The 25,537-nt window shown below is 33.2% G+C and overlaps 4 protein-coding genes across 4 annotated transcripts; 1 reads left to right on the top strand and 3 right to left on the bottom strand.

The window, feature by feature from the left end:
- The first annotated feature begins 1,558 nt into the window (after positions 1 to 1,558).
- Positions 1,559 to 8,260, top strand: LOC145640630 (proteasome subunit beta type-7-A-like). Its single transcript, XM_081691875.1, has 9 exons — positions 1,559 to 1,705; positions 1,821 to 2,013; positions 2,898 to 3,039; positions 6,609 to 6,705; positions 6,808 to 6,877; positions 6,946 to 7,050; positions 7,254 to 7,352; positions 7,472 to 7,559; positions 7,994 to 8,260. Exons 2-9 carry the CDS (start codon positions 1,870 to 1,872, stop codon positions 8,071 to 8,073), a joined length of 825 nt encoding a protein of 274 aa, XP_081548001.1. The 5' UTR covers positions 1,559 to 1,705; positions 1,821 to 1,869; the 3' UTR covers positions 8,074 to 8,260.
- A 348-nt stretch (positions 8,261 to 8,608) lies between these two features.
- Positions 8,609 to 12,178, bottom strand: LOC145640620 (glycosyl hydrolase 5 family protein-like). Its single transcript, XM_081691872.1, has 4 exons — positions 11,768 to 12,178; positions 9,868 to 10,115; positions 9,247 to 9,767; positions 8,609 to 9,157 (listed from the first exon to the last, which is right to left on the bottom strand). The coding sequence occupies exons 1-4, from the start codon at positions 12,176 to 12,178 to the stop codon at positions 8,736 to 8,738; spliced, it is 1,602 nt and encodes a 533-aa protein (XP_081547998.1). The 3' UTR covers positions 8,609 to 8,735.
- A 963-nt stretch (positions 12,179 to 13,141) lies between these two features.
- On the bottom strand, positions 13,142 to 17,170 carry LOC145578485 (glycosyl hydrolase 5 family protein-like). Its single transcript, XM_081636118.1, has 4 exons — positions 16,752 to 17,170; positions 15,361 to 15,608; positions 13,858 to 14,378; positions 13,142 to 13,584 (listed from the first exon to the last, which is right to left on the bottom strand). Exons 1-4 carry the CDS (start codon positions 17,166 to 17,168, stop codon positions 13,142 to 13,144), a joined length of 1,629 nt encoding a protein of 542 aa, XP_081492244.1. The 5' UTR covers positions 17,169 to 17,170.
- Positions 17,171 to 20,123: 2,953 nt separating this feature from the next.
- On the bottom strand, positions 20,124 to 25,325 carry LOC145640654 (glycosyl hydrolase 5 family protein-like). The gene is made up of 4 exons (XM_081691897.1): positions 24,840 to 25,325; positions 22,151 to 22,398; positions 20,850 to 21,370; positions 20,124 to 20,615 (listed from the first exon to the last, which is right to left on the bottom strand). The coding sequence occupies exons 1-4, from the start codon at positions 25,236 to 25,238 to the stop codon at positions 20,152 to 20,154; spliced, it is 1,632 nt and encodes a 543-aa protein (XP_081548023.1). The 5' UTR covers positions 25,239 to 25,325; the 3' UTR covers positions 20,124 to 20,151.
- Between the last annotated feature and the right edge of the window lie 212 nt (positions 25,326 to 25,537).

Below are 25,537 nucleotides of genomic sequence, written 5' to 3'. Positions count from 1 at the left end.
CTACACTTAGTGGTCGGCCCATTACCCGACCCGCAAATATGACATTTTAGCGGGTCGGGTACCCGACCCGCGAATTTTGAAAAAAAATAAAAAACCCGTCGGGTACTTTGCGGGTCAACGGGTCGGGTCCAGCGGGTCGGGTATTTTTGAACACCCTTACCTGTGGTAGGTGGGGGCTACTCGTACACCTTATATGTAAAAAAAAAAAAATCACATGGACGATAGCTCTATTCCTCGATACTTCACTCTTTAACTCTAATTTGATTAGCAGTTTGCACAATAACTACTCCTTCCGATTTTTATAAGCCAGGCTCGGAATTTTCCACTATCATTTATCATTATTGATTTAATATTTTTTTACAAATACATACTTCCTCTGTTCTTTATTACTTGACCCGCTTTGACTTTTACACTATTCACCACCCCTCCTTTGACCGTCTTTTGTGAATAATATGTTAGGAAAATATATTCATGTATGATCTTTTTGGATTCGTTCAATAAGTATTATCATAATGTATAACTTTTATAACTTTTACTTATAGAGAATTTAAGTTATTGATCGTTAAAGTTTTGCATTGACAAGCGTGATAAAAGAAACAGGTCAAGTAAAAAAAACAGAGGAAGTAATATATAAATATGATCATATAATATATTGTTACATTTGTCATAATGTCTACTTTTATGCTGTAATTAAATTTTTTCATAATTTTTACTAATCTCTAATTAAATATATTAATGGTCAAGATTGTGTCTCAAAAAATATGTTTTATATATATATAAGAAACATAGGGAGTATTGTAATTTGTATATCCCCCAAAATATATGGTTAATCTTAAATGTATATAAAGAGGGCTTAGGTAATGAGAGGCCTCAACCTTCCCCATGCATGTCGTGAACTCGTGATGTACTTCTCCTTTTTTTTCTTTTACTTTTGTCTTTTTTGTTTTTAATTTTCAAAATTTTCACACCAATCATTATCTAACATGTCATCATTAAAAAACAAACGGTATGTATTTAAGGCCTGTTTTGATTTTTTTGAATTGAAATGTAGAGTTGAACTAACTGAATAGAGCTGAATTGAACTGAACTGGACTGAATTAAATAGAGCTGAAATGAATTATTTATGAGATAAGGAAAGTAGAAACTGAACTGAACTGAATTGAAATTGAATTGAAATTAAGCTGAAAAGAACAGACACTTAATAGGCTACCGATCATTTAAGACTAATAAAGGCGAAATCCTTTTAAAATTAGAATTATTTTAAAGCAAACTGATCAAAGTTAAAATTATTTTTACCAATTTTTCCAAAGAAAAATACGAGTATAGATTAAATCAGATACGTAGTAAATTGAACATAATGTTACACACACAAAAAAAAAAAAAAAAAAAAAAAAAATAATTTGAACACAACAATCACGTGAGCTTTAATTTTGGGCCAAATTGATCACCCAATAAAAGAGTGGGCCTTAGATAAAGAGTGGGCCTTTCATAAAGTTGGGCCAACAATTATGCTCCTCGTCAAAAATTAAAAATTTTACAAAAAGCAATGAATCTGGATTTCTTCTTCTCCAAGTCGCTTTTTCATTTCGCCAAACATTAAAATTAACAAAAGTTAAATAATAATTCTTCACTTTTTTTCTCTCAAATTCTCACTCTCTCTCTCTCTACTCTTCACTAGATCTTAATCTCTTCATCATCTCTTTCGGTAAGCAATGAATTCACGCTTCATTTCCAGGTTTTCATTATTAATGGCGGATTTCATCAGATTCAATTCGATTTGATTTTTGATTTTTGATTTTTGTTGATGTTGTTTGATTTAGGGTTTTAGCGAATTGGGGAAATTCTTAGAGGAGAGAGAAAATCTTTAAAATGACGAATGGAGCATTTGAAGTACCTGCAAAAGGTGGATTTAGCTTCGATAATTGCAAAAGGAATGAAATGCTGTTGAGCAAGGGTCTTACAGCTCCTGGTTTCCTCAAAACTGGTACCACTATCGTCGGTCTTGTTTACCAGGTTTATATATTTTCATCATTTGATTAATTTACGCTTTAATCATGTTGATTTTTGCATTATTAGTCTGTTTTGATTATATGTGATTAGGGTTTTTATTTGTTGTTGATCTTATTAATGTTATGATTTCTAAGCTATGATTAGGTGAATGAGATGGTATAAGAAATGATTCTATTGTAGCTGTTCAATTTTGGAGGGAACAAAGGTTGCTAATTGGGAGTTTACTTTTAATTATAAATGGAATTAATCAAGTAAATTTGGTTAGGTTATTAGTGGGTTGGTTGTATCTTGGTGAATGGTGGAATAGTGTGTAGCTCTAACCTTCTAATGGCAGGATTAGTGGATTCAGATGAGAGTAGGCTAAACCGTTCGAAGTTGCTTGTTGAAGATGAAGAAGCTGCTTAGATTAGGTTAGATGTATGATTTAGAGTGATCAAATGATGCACCAATGTATGGAATGTGATTGACCTCAATGGACTGAGCAATCACGCAGTAGTCATACGACCTTGAGTTAGAGAAAATAATCCTTTTTGATTAATGTCCAGTAATTTGTTCTTCTGCCTGACTGACTTGCTTGGAGAGTAGTGTTTGTATATCATTTTATTGGTTTTGACCTTTTAAGCTTGTACCTTTTGGCTCTGATAAATACTTGTATTTCTCACATCTGGATGGGAAAATGTCTGCTAAGATCTAACATGTTATGATTCTTTAAACTAAATATATTAGGGAGGAAGAAAGTATCTGGTTATATGTACTCTATGTCTTTGTAAAATTAAGTCATCAAAATGAAAAATGCTCCAATTTGGTTTTCCTGTTGAGATATGCTGTTGTTGCTTGATCACCCCTCCTTGCAAAAATTTGATTAAGCATGGCCAATTTTTTTTTAGGATGGTGTCATTCTTGGAGCTGATACTAGAGCTACAGAAGGCCCCATTGTCGCTGATAAGAACTGTGAAAAAATTCATTACATGGCACCAAACATTTACTGCTGTGGTGCAGGGACTGCAGCTGATACAGAGGCTGTAACTGGTAAGCACAAATTTTTGTGTGGCTAAGTGTTGATTACAATATGTTTCTCGTGGATCTTGCCTGATGTGTGTCTTAAAATGTTATTCCTCTGTTGTTGTCTATAGAAACTTAAAATATTGCTGAAGTTCTATCTTTTCACATGTCCGTGCTGATTAAATTATTCTTGGAACTAAGAATATTGCCTTCTGGACTATTCCATTGGAAGTTTTTTTTGTTATATTTTTAATTTTTTAAACAAAAACAAAAACTGTTGATTCACATAAGATGTAAAGGTTGTCAATTCTCATAATGTTTACTGCTTGATTTGGTATTGGTGCACCGTGCACCCTATCAATGAGAACCAAAGAATGTTCATAAATTATACTCTTTTGACTCGAGATCTTTTTCATTTTTCAAGGGAAGGTTGTGATAAGGATCCTCGTTATGTTTACAATTTCTATTGTCATCTGTAGTTTTAGTCTTTTAGAGTCTTGTTTCTTTCGTTTTTCCTGAGTTAGAGTCAGATTGAATGAAAAATTTTACGTCAAATGCCTTGGTGATCTAATCTGTGAACCATTATCTCACGTTAATCCAAAGAGAGTTGGCACCCACTTAGTAATTAATGAAGAAAACTGGCATGCATCCTTTTTGCTCCATTAGAAGAGCTGGCTTAGGCTGGCTGCTCAGCTATGTTAGTGGAAGTCTAGTACATGATTTAAGGTGCCCTTTTTACCTGAAGAAATGAGGGAAATTCCCAATATTTGAGGCTGGCATCTGAATTTGTCTTGGACTTATTACTTTTTATATTATTACATGAACCTTATCACAATCTGTTTAGTTTAGATTAATTTTTCCTTGTTCTTCTCTTTTCAACATATTGGTTCGTCGATCTCTCCACTTTTTCCATATCTTGAAGAATGTGTGGATATTGTCGAAGATCTTTTATACTAGTAGGTTTATAGCCTTGTGCTGTGACTCTGAAGTGCGTCTATTGCACTGCTCTTATGAAATACCGGTTGTGTTTGATAAAGAAAACAAGAAATTCAGTGAAGGGATTAAGGCCAGCTTTGCTACATGATTAAGAACCTTGGATAATAAGCAAGTGCCATAGGTTTTCAACCTTGTTAATAAAGCTATAGTTTGTGAAAGGAAGACCTAATTTTGGTATGCACATAATATTCGGGATTCGGCATCAGTATACATTGTGAAGGTGAATTGCTTGATAAGGTTTTATGATATGTACAAAGGAGAGTAAAGAGTTCTAGGTTATTTGCGATGGGTAGAAATCTGTGGTAGCTTTGAATATATGAGAAAAAGTTGTGGAAAAGATTCTTCTGGAAAGCTTGATATTTCTCAAATGTTATAGCCAATTATATGAGAGAATGAATGTTATGGAAGACTGAATGAGGATTACGCTGAAGTTTTCAGTTATTAGTTTAGAGTTTGGTTGCATTTGGGTTAGATTAAGAAATTGCTACGAAAGAGATTATGGACTATAATGATGTATTAAGGGAAGATGAAGGATAATTAGTGAAGAACAAGCTAGATATGACTGAATAAATGCCAATTACAGCCTTGCCAAGAGGAATGGCACTCTCTCAAAGCTACCAACCAGTAACTTATCTGTTATCACAATATCCAACATGCTTTCTCCTTCCCCAAAACTCTGTATATATAGGCTAACTATGTTCCCTCATCATGTTGCTCAAGTTAACTCTAATTTAATTTTTTTACAACTAATTCTGCATTGCCTAGTCTACTCCTTCCCATAGGCTAATTATTTTTATGAAATAATTTTTTGTGCCACCATATATGACCCTTTAATAATTTTTGTGCCACAATATATGACCCTTTCAGGGTTTTTTTATTTTTTTAATTTTTTTTATATTTTTTTTTTATTATTTTTTAAAAAAAAAAATCATTTATAATTTTCCTCCTTTCAAAACTTTGATTTTGGTGTGGATTCACATTTCAAGCATGGGCTCATGCTTTATTGTTTCTTGTTATTATGGAGTTTTCTGGTTTTTACATATGTAATATGTTGATGCTAGGAATTGTTCGATTTGATGTAGAGGTGTGCGGGATTTTTAAGTTTTATGAGAGAGAGTTTAGTTGATCAAGGTGATTGTTAGGTTGATCAACTTCATTAGATTTCAAAATTATCTATGTAGCCTATCTCTTAGGAGACGTTGAATGTAGATTACATCATTACATTTAGAGAAGGGGGGAAAGGAGGTCGCATGTTACTGGCCAAAAATAGACTACCTCTGTTTTCCATTATGTACAACAAACTTTATTGCAGATTTTCCTAGACCAAACTTTTAAGGGGGTATTAATTAAAGAGGTAGTAATTATGAGGGAAGAAACACCATCATCCCACCAAAAACTTAATTGCACTCTCTCTCTCTCCTAAAAAAAATCCTTTAAGTTTCACCATTGGAGATGGTCTAAAACATGTATTGTTTAAAGTTTTGAACCAAAGTAAAAACAGTCATCAAGAAAACATCAGATTGAAGAAGATGAAGTACTTGTAGCCCTCGTAGGTCGAAAGAGAAGAACATGGTAAAGGTATAGATCAAAGACAAAGAAGAAGATGACGAAGATTGAAGACGAGATTGAAGATAATGGTGGTGCTACTAGGGTTGATGGTGTTGTTGCTTGATGGCGGTGTTGTAAAAATTTTAGTTCTGATGGTTGGTTCTAGGTAGAAGTAGATGAGAGAGATCGAAAGTTGTGGTTCAAGATTGAAGTGAGAGATAGTGTTGGTGGTCAAAGTGGTGCTTGTGTATTGGTGTCTGGTGGTGGTCATTGATCAAGGTGAAGGTGGTTGTAGGTAAAAGAAAAAGATAGTGGGGGAAGAAGAAGAGAGAGAGGGGTCTATTGATTTTTGGGTTGGTGGCTTTACTCATGTTATTTATTTTTAATTGGGGGTATTATGGTAATTTAATTTTTAAAATCTTTCCAAAAAAGGAAAGAAACAATTTATTGCACATAATGTGTAGCATTCATTTTGGGTAAATGTTGCACGTAATATGAAACGAAGGTAGTATGCTCTCTGTGACATATAGTGGATAATGGTATAAGACTAGTTTTGGCATTTTGCAACTGCTTTGCAAACAGTCAAATTGATTGACCTGACAAAGCTATTTCCTTGCTATTCAACGTCTAAAGCTTTAATCTCCATGGCTTTGAAATTGTTTGTGGATAGTTATTTTGGCCAACCAAATGATGTCATATCATCTGCTGTTTATGTTGGAGATGCTTTAACTATGGTCCCTCTTATAGGTGACACAAATGTTTGTTGCCGCTGTATGCTCTTCTCAATTTTGAGCATTATTGCTCTTTTGCTAAAATATCTTACTGCGAATTGAAATAGATGGCCTTCATCTAAATGTGGGTTGGTATGCAAGTTTATTCCTGTTGTGAACTTGGCTCTCGGCGTATGATTAACTGTTTCTCTGATCCATGGAAAGGTTAACCTGACTTGTAGAATAGTGCGATGTAAAATTCCATATAAGTTATTGTCTGATTACTTGCTTATTGATATTGACTAATTATGCTCTATATTGGTCTGGTGATTATGTATGTAGACATGGTTAGCTCCCAGCTAAAACTTCACAGGTATCACACTGGTCGCGAGTCAAGGGTTGTTACAGCTCTTACTCTCCTGAAGTCCCATCTTTTTAGGTAATTTTGTGATTTCTAAGAAATTCTCCTTAAAAGGATGAATATGTTTAAATGCTCATGCAACAAGACTGATCACCCTATTCTGTTTATTCTATGGTCAAGGTATCAAGGACATGTCTCTGCTGCACTTGTGCTAGGTGGAGTTGATGTCACTGGACCTCATCTACACACTGTGAGAACCTTTTTAGCTATTTAACTGAAAAACATGGCCATGCATATGCTAATTACTTCCATGCACAGATATACCCTCATGGATCAACAGACACACTTCCCTTTGCTACAATGGGATCAGGTTCTCTTGCTGCAATGGCTGTCTTTGAGTCAAAATACCGTGAAGGACTCTCTGTAAGTTGACAGTCCTTGAATTTTAGCATTAAGATTAGTGTGTTTGTCTTAATTGTCTTTGACATGTGATGTCTGTGGAAATCCATTTTTTATAAAATCAGATATTGGGCAGTTGTGGTTAAAACAAAGTGACATAATTGTTTTATATGCCTTGCTTGAGGTGTATGTAAAGAAGCATGCCTCATTTCTTCTTTTGCATGCAGAGGGAGGAAGGTGTTAAAATAGTCTGTGAGGCAATCTCTTCTGGTATCTTTAATGACTTGGGAAGTGGAAGCAATGTGGACGTATGTGTCATAACAAAGGTCTGTAAATCTTAAACTCACATCTGTTGTATTATCCCCATGCATCTTGTGACACCCCCTGCTTTTGCCTGCTATAGTATCAGCTTATATTTTTGTTTTGTCTTGTGCTCCTTTCACAGGGAAATGTAGAGTATCTAAGAAATCATGTGCAGCCAAATCCTCGTACCTACACAAGTGCTAAGGGTTATACATTTTCTAAGCCTACAGGTGAAGTACCCAAACTCCATGAATTCTTTTATTGTGCCAACTTTCAGCTCATTCTTAACTGATGATTCTTTATTTCTGGTCGCATGTACTAAATAGGTATCTTGTAGTTTATACCACACAGAAATAGCTATCCGCCTTCCATTGTTATAAAGTTTTATTTAAAACAGATTGCTCCTATTTAGGAATAGGATGATTTAGAAATACTTATCTGGCTTCCATTGTTACTGTATGCTTGTTTGTGGTGTTGATATATATGTAGAATTATTACTCGTACTTATTAGGATATCACGGAGTCTGGAATTGTAAGATTGATTTTTGTTTATAATTACTGACTTGTCATTTGAGTATTACTCGTACATATGCTGCTTCTCAGTTGCATTGTCTCCGTATCTACAGTATTTGCTCAAGTACATTTTGTACTATTGTGTTTGCAGAGGTCCTTTCAACAAAGATCACATCACTGAGATTGACTGCCGAGGTGACTGAAGGTGGTGATGCAATGGAAGAAGAGTGATGATGGTGATTGTAATCCTTGTATTCGTACTTTGTTATTGCAACATGTTTCATCAAATTCTTAATGCAGATGCTGATCTTGAGTTGATGGCATCATGGCAGAATGGTTGTGTTCTGTGAAACTTGGTCACTCCTTTGCCTGCTAAATAGATGATAATGGATTTCTTCATTTCCCTTTTCTGTCTGTCTTTCTCATGTCTCTCAGTTGTTTGGTAGTTTAGGCAGCATTAGTAGACATATCGTGTTGCTCTTTTCAACAAAAAAGATTATTCACGTGTAGAACAGTACAAGTTGGCTGGCCATATCTCCTCGGTGTTTCTTTCTCCTTGCCTCCTTGCCTCTCTATTATTACATGTTAACAACATTGATGGTAAAAGTGTTACAATTTTAAAAATATGGATTACCTTTAGCACGGTTAATTTGTTCTTTGGAAAGATGAACATAATAGGTGCTCGTGCAGTTGCGCTTGCTCTATTATAACTACCATGATAATAACATTTCAGAGTGAATATTTCATCTTGTATATGTTTCACCAGTGAAAAGTTAAATTCTAGTGAAAGCCCATTGGTTGCCTTCTAATGACTTTGCTAAGGACAATGTACTAGCCATTATTCTAGGGAATTAGATTACATCTGAAAATGTTTTTTTTTTTTCAGCTTGCTACTAGTAAAAATCATTAGCATTAGCAATCTTAAACCACTGGCTTCCAGGATCACACGTATTGTCGCTTCTCATACACTTGCATGTGGTGGTAACGAGATGGTTATCAGAATCCACATCCAAGCAAGCAGTAGTGTTCTTGCTCAATCTAGTTGCAAGATGGAGCTTTGAGGCTGAGATAGGAGCCCATGTCGTTCCTCTTCTCTGACAGTCGATGGTAAGCTTAGCACGACGGTTCAAACCCTTTGCCTTTAAGCAGAGGTATGAACCCTCTATGTCTAGGGTATATTGGGGCGTGTAGGTCCAATGGTCAGATTCAGAACAATTTCCAAGCTTTATTCCCATCACTGGTTTTTTTAGGATACAGAGTCCTGTTGACGGATGATATATGATCTTGTGTGAGTGGCGATATGAAGTTTCTGGACCTGCATATCAGACATTCAGAAGTTGTGCAGATTAGTAATGCACATTACAGAACGACGCCTCTATTATCAGTAATAGAAAAACAGGTTACCTTGAAGAGGGGATTGGATGACTGAGATCTTTTGCAAGAAGATTTTGTTACGAACATCAGTCCAATTCTGAGTTAGCAATCCAAAACGCTCATTTTTGCCAACTATTCCGTCTTTAGAACTATAACTCCCAGCCAATGTCCATAACGCCCAATCTAAGTCACGTTCAACCGCAAAAGCAAGCAAACAATTCAAGTATTTTGTGTCAGTCTGAGATATGCTACTCAAGGCTACACCCCACTCTCCTAAAAACAAAGGATAGCCTTGATCAAGTAGGAATCCAGCATTTTTCATCAGGTTATTGGTCATATTCCCACAAACTTGGTTCGTGTTCTTAGTCTTCCAATCTAGGCCTGCTGAGAAGGAATACTGATGTACCTCAAAAACTAACTTTCCTGTGAAACTTAGAGATACCGGTTTTGTTCTCAGGAAGCTTAGATCTGTGTCATAGCTTAGGCCGGAAAGAATTACTAGTACACTCGGGTTGGCTTTATGAACTGCCTCCGCTCCTCCTTGCATGTACCTTCATTTAGTTGATAGGTAATTAATTAGCCATTCATTCATAAGAAAACTAGCAAGTAGCAATTTATGTGTATCGTTCATCTGGATTAAATGTATTGTACCTATACCAATCTTTCGTATTTTGCCTTGGTCCGCGGAGTTCATTCCTTAGACTCATACCAACAACGTTTGGATTATCTTGGAAGAGTGCGGCCATTTTAGTCAAGCCTTTGATCCAAAGCTTAGGGTTGAAGTATTGATCACCAAAGAAGCCATTGCCGTCGTCATTACCACAGCACCACGCTGGTTTACTTACATGATTATCTAAAATTACCATAACATTATTCTTCGCTAGGCTTGCCACAATTGCCTGCATCAAGTAATTTATAAGCAAGTACTCCCTTTGTTGTGATTAGTCATCGTGACCAATCCTATTACTCGGATTCATTTACAAAAGTAAGAAAAAAATCGAGTCAAAGATAGTATGTGAATAGTGCATAAGTCAAAGTGATGCATTGAATAAAAAAAAAACAGAGGTTCAAAAATAATCATGAATGAATTAGACGTATGCTTTATTTTCAAATCTGGAAAATTAACACTCTAGTAGATATTCTTTGTGTACTGCAGGACCATTTATATATAAGTACTAGTATAATTTTGGCAAAAACTACAGGATTAGGACCATTATCTTTTGTTTGCGTTCTCTCGCTTTAATTTCTTTCCTACTTCATATAACTTTTGATAAGATGACTCATAATCATTTAATATAAAAATCTACCTTCTAGTATATGAACTCAAATATGTCAAGATAAATCAATAGGCTGTTGGTATAATATAGCAACATGATAAACGGGCCTAGCCACACCGTCACAACTGTTCACTTTATACGACCAAGGAGATTCCACCTCAAAACCATATGGCAATGAGGGGAGTTGCCCCTTAGCCTTATAAAGTGGACACGACTTTCTCTTTTCTTCAACGTGGGATACACATCCCAATATTTCTTTTCACTTTTATATTCTTTCAATGTAGGACAACACTTTCACTCACATGGGGGTTTTCTCATAGGCTCAACACAACATAGCTTCCTAACCCTCCTACACGTTCTAGGCTTCTAGCTAATAGGCGTAAGGAACAAGACTTCAGAATCACCTTAAACGAACTTCATAATAAGATAATTACTACGTATTTATTATCAATATTTAGCATAATTCTATCTTGAAATATATATCACTAATTAAAAATGAAGTATTTCTTTTCTAATATCACCGTAATAACAAAATATATTTTCCTATATTCCTAATTCGGATGAGCATCTAATAGGAAAATTGGTAGATACTCCGTATTATACGTCCTTTATGCATGTGTAGATGTTCTTTTGCCTGTTTAGTCATTTAGCTTCGTACAGTGGAGACATTTAACTAATGCATGTGATCTATAATGTTGACTTGAAGCTACGATTATTAAGATCTACTATATACAGTTTTATGTAAAAAATATTATTATCGATTTTGTATTTTAAGCTATTTAAGCTTAAACTTACGTATCTAGATCTATATAATTTTATACTTCCTCTATTTTTTTTTAATATAAATGTAATACATATTTTCGACGTGCTTTTTAAGGAGTTGATTAGAGTCGATAAACTAGTGTATTTAACAAAATAATTTGAACAGGGTGATTAGAAAATAATTTGGTTATTACATGTATAAATTATTTTGATTAATTTGTTCGTTTACATTACTATTTTAATCTTTTACTCAAAGTACGTGCTGAGAAGGCATGTTGAATTTAAAAGAAAATGAAGGAAGTATTTATTTAGTTTTTAAAATGAATGGTATACAAAAGTAAAGAAGATCTCCCTATCTCAGGGAAGCAACATAAGCAAACCAAACGACAAGATTTATAGAATTGAAAGAAATAATTGTAACAAGAGAAAAGAAAGGGGGATTTAAAAAAAAAAATACAAAGAAGAAATAAAATGAGATCTAGATAAAATAATTAAGGAGGAAAGAAATTTACCTGAAAAGCATCAATGAGGGAGAGGTCAATAATGGAGGGATTATTAGCTTGTAAATCAGCAACAATGCTATTGGAAAGACCAGCATTTAGAAAAGACTGTCTTACAGTTTGAGAAGCCAAGGTTTTATTTGTTGCCAAATAAATAGGATAAGTTAGTCTAACACAGTTAAATTTCAAGTCTTTTATTTTCTTTGATATTACATCAACTGGCTGTTTTGTTAGCCCTTCTGCCACCATCAACTCTAGGTGTGATGACCAGTTTATGCACGCCAGCTTTACGCGCTGCCCCGTGTTGTCGACAATCCATCGTGAATTCGTCGATAAGGGCAGCGCGTGCAATGTAGGTAGGAGGAAAGATAGGAGTGAAATGGTGAAGAGGAAAAAGTTTGTGAGCAAAAGTCTCCTCCCCATGTTTGTAGAATGTTTGGTTTGTAACAAGTTGGGAGGGAGGGTATATATATCCTTCTTAGGCTCTGTTTTCCTCGTCGGTCTAATGACACTTTATATAAGGTCTTAAGGCCTGTTCTCTTCAACTTAATTTCAGTTCAGTTCAACTCTAATCAGTTCAGTTGAGCTCAGTAAATCAGAACAGGCTCTTAGCCGTATACCTCTATTTCTAAATGTTTGTCCCATTAGGTATTTAGCTCACATAATTTCCAATAATTGTATTTAAATATATCAAATTACGCATCAAAATTTTATATAAATTGGATATTTATTTGGAAACTAAAAATCGAACAATAAAATCGATTCTACGAAGACTATGTTTGCTTAAGTATGATAATTCATTATTATTTCAGATGGGACAAACAAAAGAAAATGAAGGTACAAACTAATTAAGAATAGTAAGTCTGAGAGACCGTCATATATATTAAATATTCTTATTCGTACTAAAAGTCATGTAACACGATAGGCTTACGTACTAAGCTAAATTTTAACTAAGCTTGAGTAAACCAATGCCAAGAAGTATTTTAGACGGGCAGTGCCCAATAATTAAGCTCCATACTTTCAATTTTTATAAACTTGACCAATCTCAAAGTTAAAGTCCGTGATCTACGTGCTAGCTAATCAAGGAATCATCTGTATATATGGCTCTTAAATACTTCTTATATGTTTGGCCTTAAATAGTATGGAGTAATTACAAACTATAAAAGATAAGAAAACAAAATGACTCCTAAAACATAATAGAACTAATAAGATTTCTAATATAAATAAAATTTATCCTAAAAAAAAAAAAATCCTAATTGCTTAAAACACGAAAAACCCACTCAAGTGAATGGTAAAAACGTGTAAGCCAAATCTAGACTAAAATAGGTTTCTAATATACCGGCTATTCTAGAGAATTATATAACATCCGAAATTATAACTTTCAACCTAGTTAGTAGTAACAGCATTAGCATTAGCATTAGCATCAGCAATCTTAAACCACTGGCTTCCAGGCTCACACACGTTGTCGTCGATACTTAAACACTTGCAAGCGGTTGTAATGAGAGTGTTATTGGAATCTACATCCAAACAAGCAACAGAGTAGTCGTCCAATCTAGTTGCAAGATGGAGCTTCGAGGCTGTGATCGGAAGCCATTTCGTTCCTCCTCCTACACAGTCAGTGGCAAGCCTAGCACGACGATTTAAACCTTTTGCCTTCAAACAGTGGAATGAATCCTTGATGCCAATGGTCAACTCGGGTGTGTAGACCCAATGGTCGGATTCAAAGCAACTTCCAAGCTTAATTCCCTTCACTGGATCTTTTACAATGCATTGTCCTGTTGATGGGTGAAATATAATCTTGTGTGTGTTGCGGTATGTAGGATCTGGACCTGCACATCGACAAATAGTTGGTTGTGTAAAACTGTTTGTTAAATACTGTATGTAAATCCATGTACATAATAGTTATATGCCATAATTGAGGTTACTTCATTAGTGTTATAGGGGTTATTCGTTCAGTATTACAATGGATATGTGGTCATTGGTCAGTGTTACAGGATGACTCGGTCAGTTTTATAGGGGTTACTTTTCTTTTACAAATTACAACCGGACACATGGTATGACCAGCTGCATACAGATGATATATAGAAAAACAGGAGTGTTACCTCGATGAGGGGATTGAATAACAGAGATCTTCTCCAAGAAAGTTGTGTTAAGAACATCAGTCCAATTCCATGTTAGCAATCCAAAAACTTCATTATCTCCAATAATTCCTTGTCGAAGATTATAGCTCCCAGTCAATGTCCACAACGCCCAATCTAAGTCATGTTCAACTGCTAAAGCAAGAAAACAGTTAAAGAATTTCCTGTCATCCTTAGATGTGCCACTCAAGGGCAAACCCCATTCTCCTACATACACAGGATAGCCTTGTTCAAGTAGAAATCCGGCATTGTTCATCAGACTGTCTGTCATATTTCCACAAACTTGGTTCGCGTTATTGTCTCTCCAATCTAGCCCTGCTGAGAACGAGTACTGATGTACCTCGAAAGCTAGCTTTCCTGTGAAACTCAGAGATACCGGCTTTTTCTTCAGGAAGGTTAAATCTGAGTCGTAGCTTAGCCCGGAAAGAATTACTAGTACATTTGGGTTGGCTTTGTGTATTGCCTCTGCTCCTCTTTGCATGTACCTTCATTTAGTTCATAGGTTATTAGCAAAGAATTAATTCACTTTCAAATTACCATATACTGTATAATTACTTTCATTTACAAACAAGTATGCAAGTAATTGTCTATGAAAGAGTTATTATTAATTGATCAATTTATGCACATCTTATTTCAGTATACTCATGTGTATAATTTCTAGATTAATTCGTCTTTATAGATTAAATACAGATAGGTGCAATTATATATGATTGCACATTAAACCAATCATGTGTATAATTCATCTACAATTGTCAAGGGTCAAATATTCATAATTAGGTTTATTTTGTACAATTACTAGATTAGCCTCGTGCGATGCACGGTTCTAAAATAAGATCGAAATGAATTATACGGAGTAGACTCTTTAACACATGTTGAGAGAAAACATCTACGTTATATGTAGTACTTTCTAATTAAATATGAAAATACAATTTCCAAAAATCCATTATTTTCATATTTAATTAGGAAGAATTAATTAAACTATATTATTAACTATTTTTAACGACTACTTGTAAATAATAAAATAGCATAATATGGTAGGAAACCTAAAATTTAAAATTCAATTTGAGTTTAATTTTCAAAACAATGTTAAATTGGGTAGCTCAAAAAGGAGAAAAAAAAATGACATCATCCTTGCATTTTGGCGGGAAAAAAAATAAATAAGAGAGTGACACATAAGCAGTGATAACGTCAGCGGTTGTTACTTTAATAACATTTATATAGATTTGAATTTCGGTTACTTTGAATCTCACATTGGTTAGTAGTTAGTTGTAATTTTTTTTTTATTTTTTTATTTTTTTTTTATAACACTATCATTATTATTAAGATGTAATAAAATTTGATCTTATAACCTTAAGTTTTTATGTTGACGAAGTAATTAATTTTTTTTTTTTTTTTTTTTTTTTTTTTTTGAAGAGTAATTAATTTAAAAGTACAAAAAAAACAAAGATATTGTAGATTTATTATTACCTATACCAATCGTCAGCATTTTGCCTTGGTCCGCGAAGTTCATTCCTTAAACTCAAACCAATAACATACGGGTTATCACGGAAAATAGTGGCCATTCTAGTCAAGCCTTTGATCCAAACCTCAGGGTCGAAGTATTTATCACCAAAGAACCCATTACCATCTGTCATTGAACAACACCATTGTGGCTTACTTACATGATTATCCAAAATCACCATAACCTTATTCTTCGCTAGGCTTGCTACCACCGCCTGCATTAATTATAACCAAATATGTTACATACTTGTGCAACGTACTGTCTTTATTCGAAATTAATAATCACGAGAATGTCTAGAAAAACTTATGACTATTTAATAATCAAAAGAAAATTGTCTATATATGTCTCTAATAATCTCCAATTGTAAAATAATGCTCACATGATTGAATTGTACTGGTGCATTATTTCTGTTCCGAGTAGAATAAACACTCTAGTAGATATTTCTAGTACACTATAGGACCATTTACTTTTACTTTTATGTTTTTAGCAAAAACTATTAGGATTAGGACCATTTTCTATTTTTGAATTCTCTCACTTTTTTTTTTACTAGTATTATAACTTTTGACAGATTATATTCCTATATTATTATTACTCTATTGTGTTTTTATGGATAAAAACAAATCCAAAATAATCTCTTTTTTTAAAAAAATATTCTTTCAGCAGTAAGTTTCTAATAGTACATGATCTCAATTATGTCTAATACTAATCTTAGTGGTATGCTAATTTCAATTTATAAAAATAACAACATAGCACTCTAATAAGATAATATTCTAATATCAATGCTCAATTGCTCACCATAATTTTGTCTTAATCACAAAAATACATAATTCTTTAACTAAATACTAACACAATCAAGAAATTTATTATATTATGCTTCAATTCCTTTATGCATGTGTAGATGTTCTTTGCCTGTGTAGTAATTCAGCTTCGTGGGATACATTTAATTCATGCATGTGATGTATAATGTTTACTTGAAGCTAAGTTTATTAGATACATATATTATATAATGCATTATTCACATTCAATTCCATCCAATTATCCGTTCAAAAAAAAAAAAAAAATCCACCCAATTATAGTTATTGATCTACTCCAATCCGTGTTAAATTACTATCATTAAAATAATATTTCAATTCGTACCACATTGCTTAAATTTAGCTATACATGTTTTTTTTACAGAATATCATAATAGCTACATCATTAAGTTTAATATTTAATGATATTTTATAAGAAAAGGTACGACACAAGCATATATATCTCAAAAAAAGACCAATAAACTCAAAGTTTAATATGAAGCAAAAATTGTAAACAAACAAGAAATCGGATTAGATTAAACAATGAGGAAATTAAAGTAATTTACCTGAATAGCATCAATGAGGGGGAGGTCAACAATGGAGGGATTATTAGCTTGTAAATCAGCAACCAAGCACTTTGAAAGACCATTATTTAGGTAAGACTGTCTTACAGTCATAGAAGCCAAGGTTTCATTGGTTGGCAAATAAATAGGATAAGTTAGCCTAACACAGTTAAATCCCATGTCTTTTATTTTCTTTGATATTACATCTGCTGGTTGTTTTGTTAGCCCTTCGGCCACCATCAACTCTAGGTGTGACGACCAGTTTATGCACGACAGCTTTACGCGCTGCCCCGTGTTGCTGTCCACAATCCATCGTGAATTCGTCGATAAGGGCAGCGCGTGTAATGTGGGTAGGAGGAAGGAAAGGAGTGAAACGATGCAGAGGAATGAGGGTATTGTGTGCAAGAGTCTCTTCCCCATGTTTGTTGAATGTTGGTTGAATGTTTGGTTTGTAACAAGTTGCGAGGGTATATATTAATGATATATGTATATCCTTCTTCTTAGGTTTTGTTTTCCTCGTCAGTCTAATAACACTTTATATAAGGTTTCAAAAATAATGTCTAATAAGATAAAATTTTGGTGCAAGTCCAATTAGATAAAAAAAAATTGTATAAGATGAAACTTGATAAATTCAAATAATTAACGAGTTCATGATAAAATAATATTTAAGGGTATGTTATGTTCGCCTTATTTTCATTTATTTCAAATATAATTTAAAAGTTTTAGTTGAGTACATATCATGATATCAGTTTAGATAAGATAATTAATTTATTCAGGTAAATAAAACACAAATTGAAATTTAAGTGAAAATAAAATCATCTTAATTTTCCTATAGTATTATTTTAAATTAGTGTAATGTTGCATGTGATTGTGTAAAGAACATTAGGGCCTACTTTGAAATCTATGTTGAATTCTTGTATATACGCTAATACGTATGCATTTGCATTATGTCCTATTTTGTTAAAAGTTACAATAACTGCTCAAACAAGAAAACTATTCCAATCTTATTTAAATTTCTTACCATATAAGTTGTGTAATGCGATATGTTTGTTAAATTTTTAATGAGCTTGAGTAAACCAATGCCAAAAATTATTTTAGACGGGCAGTGCCCAACAATTAAGCTCCATACTTTTAATTTTTAAATTTTTGCCCAATATCAGAATTAAAGTACGTGATCAACTTCCTAGCTAATCAAGGAATCACCAATATTATTATTTTTTACTTTTTTATTTTATTTTTTTATTTTTTTTTATTGAAGAAGGAATCAACTACTTGTACAATATTGTTTACACAAATTTTTAAAAAAAGCCGGTGTTCAGTAAATTAGTGAATGGCGGAAGTTGGGACAACCAACAACTGCCAAACCACCACTCCTGTCGCCACTCCCTTAGCTTCTCCTAAGAATCCGGCGTCCCCCTCCGATTTCGACCTTGCTAACCATCCCAATCCCCTGATTCCTGCGCTTCTGACCTCCCCCCATCCCCCGATTTGTCGAGTTTGAAGTCCGGAATTACAACAACTCCGAATACCTCGACCCCAATTGCATATATACCTTATTGTGGGTTTTTATCATTTCGCCTCATCTACTTTGATGGTGGCAAACATGGCAGCGGCGGAGGTGGTGATGACTATGGCGGCAGAGGTGACGATGACGACAACTATGAAGGGAAAAATATGAGGGCTTGCAGTTGGTAACGGAGAGGGAGAAGGGGGTTGAGGTTTTGATGGAGGAGAGAGAATTTGAAGGTTTGTTAATGGTGGAAATGTTTAGTTTTGAGGAGAGATAAAGATACGGGATGAAAGTAGAGCCATTGGGGTAACCTTTGTATTTTGTGTTTATTTTTTTTATTTTAATACTCTGTTTTTGTGAAAAAAAGGGTCACTTTTGTGAAGAAAAAGGGTCACTTTTGTGGAAAAAAAGGGTCATTTTTGTAAAAAAGGGGTAACTTTTGTGAAAATATGAATCACTTTTATAATAAAAAGGGTCACTTTTGTAAAGAAAAAGGGTCACTTTTATAAAGAAAAAGGGTCACTTTTTCGTAAAAATGTTCGATGTACAATAAAATTACTGTAAACCGGGGGCATGCAAAAGGAGTTGTATTGTTTAACCCATATGTATCAAAAGTTATAACACCAATTTCACTAATAAAACCTACTCCGTAATAGATTTTATAAATAAAAGGAAATTTTTTAAATTACCATCCAAAAATGTAACCATTTTCAAACTAACCACCCGTTTAATTTTTTATTTTAAATTACCACCCTTCAATTAAATAAAGGCTCATATTACCACCTATTTCAAAAATCTAGTGGATTTCCTAGTCTGTGGCCCCCACCTAACGCTTATTTTGACCCTTTTGACTGATTTTTCCCCGATTTTTCTCTTTAAAAACGCTCTCGTAACTTCAATTCACATTTTTTCAACGTTTTTAAAAAGAAAAATCGGGGAAAAAACAGTCAAAAGGGTCAAAATAAGTGTTAGCTAGGGCCTACGTGGGTGGTAATGTGAGCATTTATTTAATTTAAGGGGTGGTAATTTAAAATAAAAAAATTAAATAGGTGGTTAGTTTAAAAATGGTTATATTTTTGGGTAATAATTTAAAAAATAACCTAAATAAAATTGGATCCAAAATTTTGGATCAAAGCTACAAGCAAATTTAGGATAGAAGGCTTCGAGTAGTCGCTGCCTTCTTTAATCTTTACTACTTTGTATTACACATGAGTACATGATGTGTATCATGCTTAAAGATGGTATCTAAATATCTAATGTGTTTTATTTTTGATAAAAAGATAGACGTTATTTAAAAATATAAAGCAGGTTAAATTTATTCAAAATTGGTTAGAATATATCCTGAATTGTTTTATAAATATATAGCTGATAAAATAACTTTATCTAAAGGATTAAAAATTAATTATAGATAATCAACTTATAAAACTTAAAATCCATGAGCCATGACCTATTTACATAAAATATATCAAGTTTAAAATTAATTTCAAAGCAATTTAATGGGTTATTCAAATTAAAATTGGTTAAAAGTTATCCTAAAACTTTTTGATGTAAGCTAATAATTGAGTTCTTATATTAAGTGCTAAAAAATTTATCACTTTGCAAACTATATTATTCATGTGTTATATTGCAACAAGGTTCAATAAGTTAGATATATGTGAATACTTACAAATGTTATACTTCGTAGTATATACTCGAAATATCCAAATTGACCCGGCCCATAATACGATGAGTCTATATGCCTAGTAAGTTATATAAAAAAGTAATCCTAGTAAGAATTGTAAGAGTATACCATGGCTTTTTCATTAAAAAAAAAAAAAAAAAAAAAAAAAAAAAAAAAAAAAAAAAAGATAATTTGACTACATACATTATGTTAAAAGGTTAGAATTATATATGTTACATTAACTTAGGCTGTTGTGTTTGTACACTAGTAGTAATAGTATCAGCAGCATCAACAATCTTAAACCACTGACTACCAGGATCACACTTATTATCATTACTTAAGCACTTGCAATTAGTAGTAATAAGATTGTTACTAGAATCTACATCTAAACAAACATTACTACTCTTGCTCAATGAAGTTGAGAGGTGCAGCTTCGAGTCTGAGATCGTTGCCCATTTCGTCCCGGCCCCGGGACAATTGAGACTGAGTCTCGCAGGGCGGTTCAAACCCTGTGCTTGTAAACAAAAGTATGAGCCCTTTATACTGAGAGTTTGTTGAGGTGTGTAAGTCCAATGGTTGGATTTTGAACAATCTCCAAGTTGCACCCCAATTGGTGTCATTGGGGTTTTTTGGATGCAAAGTCCTGTTAATGGATGGAATATGATCTTGTGCTTGTTACGATCTTGTATCCCTGGCCCTGCATTTCAATAACATTTGTTCCATAAATTTTGTAACAAATACAAATGACTTGCAATCACGCAAGTGTATGATTTGAAAAGGTTCAGATGTATGCATTTAACATAGGCCTACTATTATGTGACAATTAAGCTTATTATTATTATTATTATGTTCTATTCTTTATCGAATTGAATCTTTATTATTACTAGTCAAAATCCTATTTTCATTAGTTGAAAGCACAAGAACGAGTTACCTTGAAGAGGAGATTGGGTAATAGAAATCCTTTCCAAGAAGCTCGAGTTTCGAACTTGAGACCAATCCGAATTTAACAATCCATAATACTCATTCATGCCGACCACCCCTTCTCTCAAATAATAACTCCCAACCAAAGTCCAAAATGCATAATCTAAGTCATGTTCAACCACCCAAGCAAGAAAACAATTCAAGTACCTATTATCATTGTCATTTATGCCCCTTAAGTCTATTCCCCACTCACTTACAAACAAAGGATATCCTTTATCAAGCAAAAACCCAGATAATCCCATCATGTTGTTCCTCACCCTACTACAAACTTGGTTTGGGTTCCCATTTTTCCATGATTGCCCATCTGAGAAGGCGTACCAATGTGTCTCGAAAACTAACTTCCCGGTGAAACTGAGAGAGACCGGTTGTTTCCGAAGGAAGGTGAAGTCTTTGTCGTAGCTCAGGCCGGAGAGGATGACGAGTACATTTGGGTTGGCTCCATGTACTGCTTCTGCTCCTCTTTGCATGTACCTTCATGTATGTATACAACAATATATGGAATGAATAGTAATCATTATAATTAAGATGTATATATATATACTACAATTTTGGTGGTTTAGAGTTGATTATGGATTGGATTAGGTTCAAATGATTTGGAATGATCAACATTAATTAACTCTTTGGCCTTCAATTTGATAATTAATTACCAAGTACAACTCTACCATTATGCTAAACAATGATAGCGATAGTACACAAGTAACACAGTACAAAAGACCTAGCGATAGTACACAAGTAACACAAAAGACCTAGCCTATGTAGCCAACTAGCCATGTATGTATACCGTATACGTACGTAAATGCTCCGTAACTCATTTATTTAACGTACATCCAAGGTTACTACACTTTGGCACTGCTGAGTCATATATATATTTTTGTTAGTATTTTGGATTCGAATTTTTTTTTTTTTTCTTTTACAGGTGATCAATTATTCAGGGTGACTCACAAGGACGGAAATCCTGGATCCGCCACTGCAAAATGGAATCGAATATGGACCACCTAAGAATGTGGGCGGTCCATGTTAAATTCCAAGCCAACTTAAGAAGAAAGGGGGCTCACCATTTGAGGTGGGAGAATAAGGAAAATCCCTCGAATGAGTCTCACTATGAGGTTTGATCCCTATACCTCAGGGATATGAGGTGGGAGCGATACCACTATTCTATTACCTACCTTCAAGCCAGCCTACTTGCCACCTCCAAAAGTAGTAAAAATAGCAAAAGTAAAGATGTATGTTGTTCTAGTCTAGAGTTCATACCTATACCAATCGTTGGCATTTTGCTTAGGCCCACGAAGTTCATTCCTTAAACTCATACCAATAACATTTGGATTGTCTTGAAAGAGAGTTGCCATTTTAGTCAAGCCACTAATCCAAAGGTCAGGATTAAAGTATTGGTCACCAAAAAAGCCATTGCCATCTGAGCTACTGCAACACCACCCTGGCTTACTTAAATGGTTGTCCAAAATTATCATCACATTGTTATTTGTTAAGCTTGCCACCACCGTCTGTACGTATCAATATACACAACAAATTAATTAAAAGATAAAAAAATAATAATAATAATAAATAAAGAATATATGCAATGGAAGATCCAAATTAAAATCTATTTATTTATTTATTTATTATTTTTTTTTATTGTATAAAGATTCAAGATTTTGTATCATACAACCCCCGACAGTTGTATCTTGCAAGATACAATCAAGGATATTTATTTAATTTGTCCGCGCATGCTCACAAGGTACGAGCACTATGATAAAGAAATAGTCTTGATTGTACCTTGCACAAAGTAGAACCAATTATAAATAATACTCCGTAATAGCTCTAGATTGCTAAGAAAGCCACAAAAGTATTGTTGTAAATGGAATTTGCATGATCTCGGATACTATACCTAAGATTTTAACTAACCTATTAATAGTTAACATACATTATCATAATGCTTTAATTCTTATTTCTACTACCTTATCCATAAATATTGACAAGTGGAAGAATAATGGACAAAAGTCATCAATGTCATTAATTAAAGATAAGACATTGTTGTCCCTTTCATTTTTAGTATCAAACTTTTTTATGGTGGGATATCATCATATCATCTAGACTATATTTGAGAGTATAACATAAGAAATTGAATGTAGGAATTGCTCATTTTTATGCATAATTTGCATATACTCGAGTGATGAGTCTGATCCCACAAACATACGATTCAACCTATCTTGAGCACAATTTGATCGATTAATTGCACGCAATACTATACTTTAATTTATACGGAGTATTTTCATGATTTATGTACACATCTTCCTTTTTTTGCTTGAAAGGGACCGTCTACCTACCTCATTATGTTTTTGCTAATTTATTTTGGGTGCACTAAGGGTCTGTTCTCTTCCGTTGAAATTCAGTTCAGTTCAGCTCAGCTCAGCTCAGTTCAGTTCTTAATTTACCTCTAATGATATAAAGCCAAATTTCATTCTTTTAAGCTCTTATTACGACGACGACGACAACAACAACAATAATAATATTAACAATAATAATAATAATCAATAAGTAATAAATAATAATAATAATAATAATCATCATCAATAAATAATAATAATAATAATAATAATAATAATAATAATAACAATAATAATTGAAATAATAATACTAATAATAATAATCAATAAATAATAATAATAATCATCAATAAATAATAATAATAATAATAATAATAACAATAATAATAATAATCAATAAATAATAATAATAATCAATAATTAATAATAATAATAATAATAATAATAATATTATTATTATTAATATGTACAACATTTGTATATACACATATGTATAGTAATAAATAATCAAAGATCACTAATCCGTAGTTAAAAATCACTAATTAATAAGTTCAGTTGAGTTCAGTCAATCGGAACAGGCCCTAATTCGCTACAAAAATTTATATTATGCTGGTTTATCAGGTTGAATTTTATAGTTATCACATTAGTAAGTTTAGTTACATTATTGACGTGATTTAGGGTGAAGGATTTATAGATATATACTACCTTCGGTTTTATTACTCGCAACAAAGGAATATTTTATGTCTCACAAATACTATCCTTTGTTGCGAGTAATAAGAACCGGAGGTAGTATATAAAAATATATATGATAGTCATTCTCGTGTGTTTTTGATAATACTTATATATAGTTATCAAGGTAACACATAATTTAAGAGAATTTAGGGATGAGGATAAAGATAAAGACAATACTAACTCAATGAGAACGAATGAAGATAATATAGTACTTGAATGTGCTATTTAGAGATATGTGTTTAATCATGGTTTTAGATTTTAAGCAACTACGTACCACCGGCCTATAATTTGTTATATATACCCGGATGTATCGTATACATACCTAAGTAACACTACCTAATAGTGTTTGCTCTTCATTTGATGATTAAATAAAAAAAATTATAAAAAAAAAAAAAAAACATTAAAATGAGAATAAAACTCATGGTCATGTGTATGGTACACACGGGTGTATATAACAAACTCTCACTGTGACCGGGGCGGTGGAGTATATATGGACCATTTGGCTAATGTTGATAAAGCAAATTGAATAAAGGGTTTTCAATTTGAAAAAAAAAAAAATTAATTAATTAAGGGAGTACTATTGTTGACCCGTCGTTTTTAAATTTTAGGCCACATTTGATTTAGGCTAATTTTAAGAAATCGCATTGGACCAGTTTTACCAAATTTATATTAAGTACTTATAATTGAGCAATAGTACATTAATAATAAATAACACTTAAAGGTTAAAGACTTAAAGTCGTGGTTAGCAATCAAGTTCTAGCAGTACCAACTTATTATCATTATAAACTTATAATAATATGAAAAAATACTAAAAGATTATCAAATAAAGTTTACCAAATGAAATGATCAAATAGAATATAATTAAAAAGTATGTAATTGTTAATTACCTGGAAAGCACTGATTAGTGAAAGGTCAACAATGGAAGGATTATTAGCTTGTAATCCAGAAATGGAATCCAAAAGTCCAGCATTAACAAAAGATTGTCTTACAGTAATAGAAGCCAATGAATCATTAGTAGCTAAATAAAGAGGCCAAGTTAGCCTAACACAATTAAATCCCATGTCTCTTATACTCTTTGATATAACATCTACTGGCTGATAGGTTAGCCCTTCAGCCACCACCAACTCGAGATGTGATGCCCAGTTCACGCACGCCAGCTTTACTCGCTGCCCCTCCTCGTTGATGATCCATCGTGAATTTGTCGAGAGGGGCAGCGAGTGTGACGCTACGAGGAGGAGGAGGAGGAAGAGTGGGGAGGAGTTTATAATAAGCAAGAATTTCTTCATATTTGGTTGTTTGTTGAGAATATTGATATTGGATGGTTTATGATCACATGGGATAAGAAGTTAGTTGGATATTTATAGGGTGAGAAGATTTTGGATTGTGTTTTAATTTGAGTTGTGAAAGGCAAGAAATATATGTAGGGGTGTAGCATAAGACAATTTTAATACCATGATAAGTAATATAGAAAATTTTCACAAAAGTACTCATAATTAGCTTTATTTATTTGATGGGATATTTTTGTTCTTGGACCCAATGCATGTGTTATCTTATGGACTTGTAATGTAATCTTTGATGGAAATGG

Source organism: Chenopodium album, chromosome 1 (assembly GCF_948465745.1).
Source record: "Chenopodium album chromosome 1, dcCheAlbu1.1, whole genome shotgun sequence".
NCBI classification, from domain to species: Eukaryota; Viridiplantae; Streptophyta; class Magnoliopsida; order Caryophyllales; family Amaranthaceae; genus Chenopodium; species Chenopodium album.
Note: the sequence above shows the minus strand (reverse complement) of the source record. Positions and strands in the feature narration are given on the sequence as shown.

Excerpts from the sequence above, each read along its gene's own strand:
- LOC145640630 (XM_081691875.1), top strand. The coding sequence starts at position 1,870 with ATGACGAATGGAGCATTTGAAGTACCTGCAAAAGGTGGATTTAGCTTC. Across the intron at positions 3,040-6,608 it reads TGATACAGAGGCTGTAACTG|ACATGGTTAGCTCCCAGCTA; the intron begins GTAAGCACAAAT and ends TTATGTATGTAG. Across the intron at positions 6,706-6,807 it reads CTGAAGTCCCATCTTTTTAG|GTATCAAGGACATGTCTCTG; the intron begins GTAATTTTGTGA and ends TCTATGGTCAAG.
- LOC145578485 (XM_081636118.1), bottom strand. The coding sequence starts at position 17,168 with ATGGGGAAGAGACTCTTGCACACAATACCCTCATTCCTCTGCATCGTT. Across the intron at positions 15,609-16,751 it reads CCCTCATTGATGCTATTCAG|GCGGTGGTAGCAAGCCTAGC; the intron begins GTAAATTACTTT and ends TAATTAATGCAG. Across the intron at positions 13,585-13,857 it reads TATTCAATCCCCTCATCGAG|GTCCAGATCCTACATACCGC; the intron begins GTAACACTCCTG and ends GTCGATGTGCAG.
- LOC145640620 (XM_081691872.1), bottom strand. The coding sequence starts at position 12,178 with ATGGGGAGGAGACTTTTGCTCACAAACTTTTTCCTCTTCACCATTTCA. Across the intron at positions 10,116-11,767 it reads CCCTCATTGATGCTTTTCAG|GCAATTGTGGCAAGCCTAGC; the intron begins GTAAATTTCTTT and ends TACTTGATGCAG. Across the intron at positions 9,768-9,867 it reads AATACGAAAGATTGGTATAG|GTACATGCAAGGAGGAGCGG; the intron begins GTACAATACATT and ends AACTAAATGAAG.
- LOC145640654 (XM_081691897.1), bottom strand. The coding sequence starts at position 25,238 with ATGAAGAAATTCTTGCTTATTATAAACTCCTCCCCACTCTTCCTCCTC. Across the intron at positions 22,399-24,839 it reads CACTAATCAGTGCTTTCCAG|ACGGTGGTGGCAAGCTTAAC; the intron begins GTAATTAACAAT and ends TGATACGTACAG. Across the intron at positions 21,371-22,150 it reads AATGCCAACGATTGGTATAG|GTACATGCAAAGAGGAGCAG; the intron begins GTATGAACTCTA and ends ACATACATGAAG.